Source organism: Aplidium turbinatum, chromosome 10 (assembly GCF_918807975.1).
Source record: "Aplidium turbinatum chromosome 10, kaAplTurb1.1, whole genome shotgun sequence".
Lineage (NCBI taxonomy): Eukaryota > Metazoa > Chordata > Ascidiacea > Aplousobranchia > Polyclinidae > Aplidium > Aplidium turbinatum.
Genome location: NC_137481.1, coordinates 20,837,298 through 20,849,501, shown reverse-complemented (window position 1 = coordinate 20,849,501; position 12,204 = coordinate 20,837,298). Strand labels below are relative to the sequence as shown.

Here is a 12,204-nt window from a genome sequence, read left to right as displayed (position 1 = left end):
ATGTCGTTTTTGAATGCCCCATTTTGCAAGGCGCTAAATGGAATACATGGCATAGCAGTACTGGACGAAGTTACACTCACTTGGCTCTCCATAACCTGCCCTGAATTCTGAACAATCCTGTCCCACACGAAAGAACACGACCTGTGACATGAATGCTTTTTAAGTTATTGCGACCGTGCCATATTTAAAGCTGATTGCGCTGCTTTGGTATCATGCACAATTGCACATGCATGCACTAATATGAAATAACCTGCTATTGGCTACGCATTGTCGTAATCTTTTGATCATTATTCATAAGCAGGTTCAAGTGTGAATGATAGTAGTTTTTATAATTGGTTATTGTTACAGACTGAGTAGAGTAGGTATTTTTGAAAGTAGGCCTACTATACCTAAACATCCATCAGCTGTTCGCAAAAATTGGAATTGAGCCACCGAATACAACGCAAGCTTAACCAAGAATCACAATAGAAACTTTTTCACCACCAGGCTTACGCCGGATATTTCCTTTGATGACTTCCAATGCGACTACACAAATTTCACAAAGTAAGCTATACTCGCTGCATGAGCATTCGAATTTGGCATTTCTTGCAGAGATGTACGTATACGCCGCAAATTCTACGCCGTAGACTTGTGGCGTAGACTTTTTGTTTACGCTAACGCTTACGGCCACATTTTTTTGGGTAGTTGTCGCTTGAGGCTACGCCATAAAGTTTTCGCGTTTTTTTAGCGTAGGCTATAGCGTCAACGTATCCTTTTTAATGTCTTAGCTGTTGTTTGCATTTTTTTCATCAAATTTTCCAAATTTTGGATAAGTTGAAAGGATGTTTTCAATGGGCAAAGTCTGCAGGGGTCACCAACCTTTTTTGCATGCGGGCTACTTTAGCACTAAGGAGAGCTGTGGCGGGCCGCGCTAATAAAATTTTAGGTAGTTTTACTCTTATGCTAGAAAAGAACGCATTTCGTACCAAGTATTCAGAGTTACATGTTACTGCCATGTTTACAAACAACGCTACTGCCGAGCCAAATCCCTTTACAACACTTCTGACTTCTTTAACAATGCCTAATAAACGAGGCCACTTGTTTTGCACACTTGTAGCGAGGCGAGCGGTTTCATCAGAATGATCATCGCCAAGCAAAAGTAGTGTCGTCACTTCGCTTCACAAAAGATATCTTGCCATTAACAGTTTCAGTAAACAAGGAAATGTTTGACACATCGCAATACAGGCAACAATAGTGACCTGCAAACATATCCGTGAAAAATAGGCTCCAATAACAGGGAGAAAGAAACCAGGCACCATGAAACAAATGCTTGTGGAAATCACCGAAAAAACGTTTCTATCGTAACTCATGAACAGTGTTCCCTCTAAAAAAGCAATGAATTGGTTTTTCATCCTTTTCGTGAGAGTCTATAAAACCGCCTTTCTTTGATTATTAGACAACTGTCACTTGCGGTGCTTATCAGGATGGCAAGAATTGTTGATTAACAACATTTTGCAGTACTAAGCTAAATATTTTCATAATACAACCAGAAAAAGTCTTTAAATTTAAATATAATATTCTGCCAATTTATTATAAATTGAGTTGGCACACTGACCTATTTTTCCAACAAAAACTTACATAAACGGAACACTGCTCATGAAACACAATAACGGTGAAACCCACAATAGTATTTACATGACATTTACCAACTTAAAATAAGCAACCCTATACTCACAGACAATTTAGAAATTCGAAAACAGACGTTTTAATGAACCACTGGAACAGTGTGGCTGGACATCGCATTGGAATAACTTTAAGCGACCCCCACCTAGGCAAGAAGTACAATCTGATTAGTCGGTCGGTGGAATCGTATGCAAAGCGAAAATATGCTTCCCGGAAAGTATTTTTTGCCTTCATGCTCTTTAACTCCTCAAGAAATGTATTTTTGGATATACTTGTACGCTGATACCTTCCGCGGCCGCACATAACAGCGTGGCGGGCCGCATGCGGCCCGGGGGCCGCCAGTTGGTGACCCTTGGGCAAAGATGTATTGAAACCAAAACGAAGAAAAATGTCAGATGAACACTTTCAGATGCTTGTGTTTCTTCAAGGAAATTCAAAATAAAACTTGTTTGTTTCGAGTGGTTTATACCGTGTGAATGTTTGGCACCTAGCAAACAAAATAAGTTTACACTAGCGTATGCGCTGACGCTGACGCCGCCAACTTTTTTACAAGTTACGTTGACGCATACGGCGTATGGTTTTTTGAACGTTTGCGTTTATGCCGAAGGCGTCAATATTTTTTGTATACGATTAAGTCACTGATTTCTTGTTTACAGAAACTCAAGGATTTGACTAGCTGTTCGTGACTTTAGACTAGGGCTGTGGAGTCAGGTTAAGAATATACGACTCCAACTCTTTGGTTTATAACTGAAACTGGCCGATCCCTATTCTGGCTTCAGTGTTGTCAGATATTTGAGGGTTGCCAGATTTCTTTAATTTTTGTCCTTTTTTTTGATTTTTTTGAAATATAATTTCTCTGAAGTTGTGATCGAAATTGCAAGGGTAACTTTTACAAAAACTTACAAGAACAAACACTTTTATTTTCTGGTAAAGATAAAGAGAACAAGAAACAATGTTGAAAAAAAGCCTGAGTTGGTCTGCCTTGTGCCAACGACTTTAAACACTCCGATTCCACAGCCCTGCTTAAATTAAGACAACAAGTAGATTGATGCAAGCTTGGTGCAAACTGGGTTCCAATTCAATATTTAGATTTTGATTGATTGAATATTTATCCTCGGACTGGGAAAGCTTCTTGCAGAGCATAATCTTGGCAGTTTCACATACTTGTAGAGGCGTTGAATCACTGACGCAGGCCGGGTCGCAAATTTTTTCCCACGAACTTTTTGTCTCATTTGCATATTTCTGTAAGTGTAGCCTAGTCATTACTGGTTACCGCGAGGCGCGGGTAACTGTTTTTACCGATTCATTTTTTTCGCGCGGTTTTCAAAGTCAGCAGCCGATTTTCGCCCTCCAGGTCCAAATCTAAACATTGAACTGGAAAGATAACGTAGCTTGGAGACACACCTAGTCTAGTCAAGTTTAATCAAGTTGAAAAAAGAAATTGATTCTGGTCATTCTAACAGTAAGATTTTCCGAATTGATTAAGAATTAACCTTAACCCTAAGAATTAACCCTCGCCCTACTTTTTTTGAAAAGCTTTTGTCCACCGCAAAAATTAATTTAAAGGAAAAAAAATTGACTTCGATAGGCATCGAACCGTTGTCCTCACAAACATAAGGCAAAAGATGAAACCACTCAACCAAACACGCCAACGAAAAATGTTGGCATTCACATTGTATTAACACAAACTCTATGCGAAGTAACACAAAGTTTGTGGTAAAAAAATAATCGCGCCCGGTCACCGAGATTGAAACAATGAAGTTTTCCAATCGTTGGGATCTTGTTGCAGGGAAATTATTCCATCCATTAGATGCCACTGAATGGAGAGCAGCAGTGCCGGTCTTTGGGGTGTGCAAACCGTGCGATCGCACAGGGCCTGCAAATTAGGGGGCCAGCAATTTACTCAGAAAATGAAGTAATTTTGTCATTTTCAATATTCATATCCAAATTTTTGTTGAACATGCTCTCAGAATGCACCAAATTCAAAATAATTTTTCAAAATTTTTTGGGGGAGCCCCCCCAGACCTCTTCCGCTAAGTACCGCTTTCGGCGAACACACCGTCAGGCTTCGCCCGCCGGCCGTCAAACCCCTCCTCCCCTTCCCTTTCAAAATACTCAGCTACGCTACTCAATTGGATCATTTGTCATTGGGGTCCGCAAAGCATATTCTGCGCAGGGCCCGAAATACTCTAAGACCGGCACTGAGAGCAGTCTTTAGGATTCGTTGCTCAAATGCACACCCCGAGAGTCAAACCAACGCCGCTTAATCTTGAAACTTCTTCTTTCCAGAGGTCACGCGCTAACCAACTGAGCTATTGGATCTTTTTGTTGCGGATCCTGTCGATGGGTTGGACAGTTTTGTTCTTATCGTTTTTCAGTTTCAAAGCCTTTCATACGTTCTAAATTCAAATTTAAATATGAGTGAAAAAATGAAAATACAAGCACTTTGAATGCGTTCCTACAATCCAAAATGACCCATCGGAGCTCTTGTCAACATAAAGCTACTTTGATTTTATCTAATATTTAGAATTGATTGATGGAGTACACAAATCGTACCAAACCGTAAAAGAAAAAGTCATAAATACATTTAAAAATGACTACATCAGTAGGTAAAAAGTTTATGCAACCCTTTTGTTCCATTCAATACTCTTAAAATCAAGATGGCGTCAGTGGATGTTTTAGTTACATTCCAAATTTTCCTGAATCGCAACAACTATGTGTGGCTAAAGTAGAAAAATAGTTTGTCAATAAGTGATTATAACTGGTTTACTCAATAACGTTTGTGCAGTCTCATTTGAAACAACAACAACAGAAAACACTTTGATAGAAGATGAGGCAAATTACATCTTATTTTCAATTGGAGGAGGCATACTTCTTATTCTTTTTGGTCTAGTTTTGAAGAAGAAAATCAAAAAATGCAGAAAAAGGTACATTCACGTAATGCTACATATGGTTTGTAGGCTAATATTAATTATAATATTTGCAACAGTTATTGTTTGTAATATTAATATTTATTGTTTATAACTATTTATTGTCTGTAATATAATACTTTGTAATATTGATCGTTAAAATGGCCAGTGGCGGATCCCATGGGGGGGGGGGGACGATCAACCCCACCTAAACACAGAAAAGTAACTTTATTCACGGTGTATTTGAAAGGTCGGATTAATATACTGTAGACTTACACATCATGGTATTATGTTGAAATCACCCCCCCCCCCCCTAAGCAAGGTTGTAATGGATAGCTGTCCGGGTACACAAATAGCTACCCGAGTGGGCTGGGTTTGTTATAAAAAAACTGTTTTTTTAAAAGAGCGTGACCAGATCTACAAAACTAGTGTTGCCAGATGAGAAATTCTGCTCCAATTTGAGAAAAGTTTAAAGCTGTTCCAGAAAAATTTCATGACAACACCTGTGACGAACAAATCTTTTTTTCAAAACTTTCAAAAGTGTTTTCAACAACTCATCAAATAAATACTGCAAAGTTTGCGTGTTCATCGGGATTGGTATGTTTTCTAGCATTTGTTTTGTTACAACTATTGCTGGAAAAGAAAAAAACAAAAAACATTGAATTCTTGTTATATCTAGTTAGTTTAGAACCAACTTTTAATTCTCGGTACATTTAGCCTAGAAGCAACAACTCACTGCCAAAGAGCATTATTTTTCACATGAAGGCATGTTGCCTAAATCTTATTCTTAAAACAATAAACAAATTCCGCAAACACTTTTTTTTCAGCTATAGTTTTACGTGATAAAACCAATTTTTGCCCTTTTAGGGCTGTTCTATACAAACTTCAAGTCGAAACGAAATCCTTTTTAAGGATTTTTGTTCCGAAACGAAATCAAGATAAATAATTCCACGACGAAACAGAATTAAAACAAGGAATTTCAATTCGAAACGAAACAAAATATTTCGAAGTATTTTGCTTCACACAGTCCTCGTGCGAATTCACACTTTGACTTTTTGAAGATGATTTTTTGGTATGATGCATGACTTTTTGGCACTTTTAAATTTACAAATTTTTGTATATTTCGTTTCGAACGCAGATCGAAACGAAATGGCGTAGGTTTCGAAATGAAATGAAATAAAATTCTTCACTCAGAAATTATTTCTAAACGAAACGAAATTAACACATTTCGCTTCGAAACAAATGAAAAAATTTCGAAATATTTTTGTTTTGAACAGCCTTACTATATATATTACTATTTTTACCGATCAGCCCGTTTTTGCCCATACGTATCCGGGCGCGCTGAATTTTATTTAAAAGATGGGTATTTCTACAACCCTGCCCTTAAGGCGACTTGCTGGATCCGCCTTTGAAAATAGCAATACCGACATGACAAGTAACTTAATCTGTTAGTTTGTTTGGCCTAGCAGTATTGGTTTCATGAATTTGTAACGTGTATCGACAGTATAATGCGGGTAAATTTTTCATATTTTACTAAAACAGTTTAGCCTAATTCATTTGATTTTATAATAGTAACAACTAACAAGTGTAGGCTAGTACACAACCCATTTCTGAAATACAGGATTTAACCAAACATTTATGGTCTATTTCTGTCGTCAGTCGTATTGCAGGCTACTTTACGATTGTTGATATATTTAAGACAAATAAGGTTGCTTCGAACTTGTGTTTGATTGTACACCGACGTGTTGAGGCCTGCCATAACCTATGTTCTTATCGATTTATAGCAGCTTTTTCAATTAAACCCAAATTAACTTTTGCGAGTTTTTTGTTTCAGCGTGATGTCATTGTGTACTGTAGCCTACAACATGCGTTTTAGCAAAAAAAAAAATCCAAATTTTGTTGCCCTTGTCTCGCTAAGGCCGCTTTTGTTTGATACCCGTTTGCGAGGTCTCGCGCGCATCCAGCCGTGACGCTGTACGCTGTGACGTCACAAGATACATATAGTCGTGACGCTGTACGCAATACTGCATCAGATATAAGATGATGCATAAAGATGATGCAACTGAAGAAATATCTGATGCAGTATTTTGAAGTAATGCAAAAATCGTCATAAATCAAGTCTGGTCTTAAACTTTTCGCCACGACTATATGTATCTTGTGACGTCACAGCGTACAGCGTCACGGCTGGATGCGCGCGAGACCTCGCAAACGGGTATCAAACAAAAGCGGCCTTAGCGAGACAAGGGCAACAAAATTTGGATTTTTTTTTGCTAAAACGCATGTTGTACACAATGACATCACGCTGAAACAACAAACTCGCAAAAGCTAATTTGGGTTTCCCCGCCTTTTAAGCTTAACGTAATTGTTTATGCAAAAAACATCTTGAGACCATAACGCGCTTTTAGTAAGCTAAATTGTGCAGATGAAACGTTTGAGCATCAGCCTACGCATGACAGCGTTAATGGCAAATATTTTCCATACAATCCATAGTAGCTGAAAGATTTTGCTTTCATAAACCTGAGGCTATTTAAGTTTTTTTCAACATGGGTGACAATGCAGTTTATCTCTCGATCGGTCTCTTTACGGTACTGTATTAGTTTCAGTGAAAGTAACGGAAGTCCTGGTACAGCCACTAGTCTTTCTCATGCCAACAGCAATACCCCTACAAGTAAGTAAAACTTTGTACAAGCAATTAATTTTTACGCAAAGAGCACATCATATTTTCAGTGTTAGGCGCAGAGTTGCTAGTTCCTTTTCATACTAATTTCGTTAATTTTGACTGCAATTTAAAGACACCAAATTGTAAAGCTGTTCATGTTTGAAAAAAATAAACAAAGCTGTTTTTGCAGGTTTTGTTGGTACTACAGTGTAGCTCCACACTCTATTAGCTTCAAGATGCACACTGCGATGGCATAATTTAAAACATAATGGCGACAATGGATTGCATAGTTACATTTTCTAAGACAATGAAACTTTGCCTCTATGTTTACCGCAAACAAAGTTATCAATATGCTTGGTGACTTTTCTTCAAGCAGGATCTGTTAATCACTGATGCAACCAGGCCCGGATTTAGGGGGGGCAGAGGGGGCAGAGGGGGCAGTTGCCCCGGGCCCCCCGACTTTTGAAGGGCCCCCCTATGTGGAAAAAAAGGTGATTTTGTGCTATTTTTTTCCTTTTGGCCTTTAAAGTTTCTGCAAAATGCTGTGCAGTACTGGACTGATACTACTGTATACGTAGAGATGGTTTTTCGCGCCGTAGGCGCGAAGAATTTTTTTGCACGGGGGCCCCCCGATCTAAAAGTGCCCCGGGCCCTCCATCAGCTAAATCCGGCCCTGGATGCAACCAAATGGCTGTTAATCACCAAGATAATTTTCGTGTAGGCTACTGTTGATATTTACAAAGACGTTTTTATTCGCATAAACGTGACCTTTGATAACCTAGCTAGCCAAACTCATCCTTTTTACATTGTATCAACGTGTGCAGACGAATTAACAGTCTTGCTACAACTCTATTTGTCACCTCGAAAACTTGAAATGATCTTAGTGACCCACGGTGATTACATGTCACAAGATTAGTTTTCAAAGCAATTCACTCGTGATTAAATGACTGTAGGCTTGTTGCTCAATAAATAGCAAGGCTAGCGTCAGCTACTTCAATGTAGGAAACTGTCATGTCTTCTGACATGCTGTCGTGTGGTGTGATCTACTGTCATACGTCAACGTCATGCACCTATACAATCATAGCCGTACGAGACCAAACCATAGAACGTAAATTTGCCCAAATGTGCACGCTTTTGTAGAAATTGCCCAAATATAATGTATGCGGTGCATGATAACAGTGAAAAACTAACATAACAAGATCACTAGCAGTGGCGTAGCCAGTAATTTTGAAAGGGGGGGTTTTGACGGCGTGTTTCGGTTATGGCGACATCCAGCAGCGGGGGGTCTGGGGGACCTCCCCCAGAAAATTTTGAAAAATTACTTTGAATTTGGTGCATTCTGAGAGTATTTTCAACAAAAATATGGTTATGAATATTCCTGTATAATGGTACTGTGCGGTGGCATAGCAAAAGGATAAGATCATGTTTTCTTCGGCATTTTTCGGAAATAAAGCTACAATTTTCTATGTTTTCTTGTTGTTAATTCCTGGCTGAGATATTTGAATGTTTGGTAATGGCAAAACTCGCTCTTTGCAATACCTACCCACCCCCCTGGCTACGCCACTGATCACCAGCTAGCTAGAATTTCGTACCAAAGTAATCAAGATAGAACAACTGAATTCATCTTTGAAGATACCTTGCTTGTGCATTGCTCGATGCTTCTGCACTTTGGCATGGTAAGTAGGAGTAACAAATATTGTTTTACACACCACAAATAATAAACAACGCCACTTAAATATTCAGCTGTGATGTCATAAAAGACTCAAAAAATAAACATTGCAGGAAACCGGCTCAGGGGGACCATGCAGATTCAGAAAAAAGTACATAACAATAGAGAAATTATAATTAAATGTAATAAAACACAGACATACTACTTCTGTTCAAATAAACTTTTTTCAATCAAGTAGTTTTGACGATACGAATTTTAGTACAAAAATAAAAAGGTCTGGCAGCACTACTTCTAAAAATATAGTTAGGCTAGGTAATTTAATGACAAAAATAACTAAGCTTGATATATTCTAAGTTTGCATACAGACGGTGACGTAGGATTCAAAGAACCCAATTAGCCTAGCAGTACGTATTTACATTGATTCAATGTCTGAATATTGAATAATATTCAATCATCGGATTTGCAGAAGGCGTCGTTGGATTTTCAAAAATTCGCCGAATAGGAAACTCGCCGAAAAAGGCTCTCGCCGAATAGTAGCAGAATCTTTTATAAAAGTAACCAAACAAAGCTAAGCAACACCTTAACATTACTTTTAACAGGTATAACATGTTTTTGTTAAATGTTGTGGTGTTGCTTAGCTATGTTCGTTTGTGGTTGAAAAAGTACTGTGACCTCCCCACTCGAATTGTTTTATAAAAGTATTTACCAGATTTATATAAATTCATATTTTGTAGATCCCCAAATCAAGATGATGCATTTATGGATATTATGAAAAAAATTAAAGACTTTGTAAATGTTGATGCCGAGGCAACTGCATCATGCCAATTTGGGCAGTTTTATAAATAGACTATGATCAGATACTGCAATTTCATATTTTTTTGTTGCCCAAATCTAAACGATATAGTTATGTAAATAGGAAAATTAATGAATTTGTTCATTTTGGGGAAACTGCCTCACGCTAATTTGGGCAGTTGCATAAACAGACTAATCAGTTTCATCAAATAATTTCATGTTTTCAGTTGCCCAAATCAACACGATGCATTTGTGAAAATTAATAAAATTAGCTATAAAGCAAATTTTGCGTTTTGATTTGGGCAGTTTCACAAAAGTATTAGAGACATATTTTGGTGGTTGCCCAAATTGGCATGATGCAGTTGGTTAGATGCAGTTGGTTAAATGCATTTCGTACTGCAGTTTGATCACCATGCAATACAATATATCAATATGGGTGTGCCAAATGAAAATTTTGCGGCACATTTCTTGTGCAAATAAGAGGCTGTACTTAGTTTGATAGGTAAAAGATATTAATTTATAGTTTTTCTTAATTTATGCAATTTTGTAGCGCTTTATATAGCAATTTTTGCCCTAATAATTTCAAGATTTTGCCCGAATTCGCGATGTTTTGAAACAACAGGGGGGGCGGCTGCCCCCCCTGCCCCCCTGGCTCGTACGGCTATGTATACAATGCAATATAAAAATAAGAGTAGGCCATTAGTTAAGATGATTACTCGTCAACATGTGAAGGAATTGATTGCATGCTTTTTTACTAGTTTTGAACGAGTTGCTGTAGCGTCTTGTCGTATGAAATCAATAAAGTAATCGATAACAAGATTTTGAATGTGATCTAAAGATTCAGATATTTCTCTTGATTTGCGTTTTTAATCATAAAGGACCAGTGTAAAAACACAACTGCTCTCTGATCGAATACATTCATTTGTAAAGTTGAGAACAAAACATTGGTATTTTTACATTAATTTTGTATTGTTGCCATTGTATAATTTCATTTACTATTGTCATACTGTGGTTTTGGGAAAAACTCAAAACATTTTTGATAGCTTGAATGCAATTTAAAAACGCTTGTATTTGTGACAGGCTAATTTGGCTGCGTCACACTTATGCAGGGCAGCGTTGTTCAATCCTACCTTTTTATCAGCGTTTCGTCTCTTAGTTCTCATTATTAAGTTCTCATTCTAAGACGCAACAAACATTTTGTAATCAGAAATGCAAACGCGAAGTATCAAATCTTTGTAGGCCTACTCGAACTCTGAAACTAAAATCTCCGATTTCGAAAAATATACTTCTCAGATTCACGTTGAATAAAACTCCTGAACTCAAAGAACAAAATCTTGAAACTCGATGGCAAAGAATAGAGCTCCAAAATATAAACTCGAAAAAAAATCCTTTATTTTAAATTGAAGAGAAAAGTCTCTGAGTTTGAAAAATATACTTTTTGTATTCATGCTTGAAGAATAAAACTCCTAAACTCAAAGACCAAAATTTTTATTGTTGAAGGCAAAGAATAAAACCCCCGAATTTTATCTCGAAAATTAAAACTCATTTTTTGGTGTAACCTGTCTAGATATACGCCGGTGGTTGCAGTAGACGGTAAGACAAAGAACCCAATCTCTGTCAACCTTCAAACACGCCTTTAAGTGTCCTGCCGAAGACACAACCGCATGCTCGTGAGCGGTGTCGAGCTGGCGACCCTTTTGAGTGCGTACAAGGAATCTAATTTTAACCACTCGGACATGCATCCTTTATTTGAAGTTGAAAAGTAAAGTCTTTGAATTTGAAATCGAAGCACGAGATTCTTGAACTAAAACTCGAATAATGAAATCAATTTTTTTGAACTCAAACTTGAAAGATAAACTTTTTGGTACTTAGTTTTCAGTTAAAATTACTGTCCGTGGCAGATTCATAAATAACAGATTTGGCGCTAAACTATTTTTACATTCATTGTTCCACCTCACAATATATTTGCATACACAGCATGTTATTGTGCCAGCGTTACAGCAATAGCAACCGAACATGGGATGTACCAGGAAACAGTAAAAGACTATTCAGATAATGAGACAGCTAGTTCTGTTTAGAGTGTTACATTATTATACGCTGAACTTAAAAGTTTTTATTTATTCATCTACAAATTTTCACTTGTCACAAAATGGCTTTAAAAGATTTAGCTTATTTAAAAGTTGCTTGCCATAGATTTTTATCACTAAAATTGAAGGCTAGGCCATGGCCTCCTCTAGCTCTAGTAGTTCACCATGGGTAGGCTACTGAGGAAGTCATATTTGGTGCAACTTTTTGCATACCGTGCATTAGATTGTGTAGTAGAAATTACTTTAATTCTATGTCAGATATTTAAAATTTGTTGTTGACATGAGCATTGTCAAGCAGTTAACTTACAAACCTACGGGATACATTATTTAAGTTTAATTAGTTACGGTAGTACCAAGTAAAATTTAAAGGTGGAAATGTTTCTGTAAATAAAGAATGTTTTTTCGACAAATAATCTTCACACCAAT

At 37.4% G+C, this 12,204-nt stretch overlaps 1 protein-coding gene across 2 annotated transcripts; it reads left to right on the top strand.

The window, feature by feature from the left end:
• The first annotated feature begins 403 nt into the window (after positions 1-403).
• LOC145778045 (uncharacterized) lies at positions 404-7,517 on the top strand. Of its 2 annotated transcripts, XM_082589445.1 has the most exons (5): positions 469-543; positions 3,952-4,009; positions 4,451-4,589; positions 7,169-7,239; positions 7,421-7,517. In XM_082589445.1, the coding sequence occupies exons 1-5, from the start codon at positions 520-522 to the stop codon at positions 7,441-7,443; spliced, it is 315 nt and encodes a 104-aa protein (XP_082445571.1). In that variant the 5' UTR covers positions 469-519; the 3' UTR covers positions 7,444-7,517. The 2 variants fall into 2 exon arrangements, with proteins under 2 accessions (XP_082445572.1, XP_082445571.1); XM_082589446.1 differs by lacking the exon at positions 3,952-4,009 and having other exon boundaries at positions 404-543.
• Positions 7,518-12,204: the final 4,687 nt, after the last annotated feature.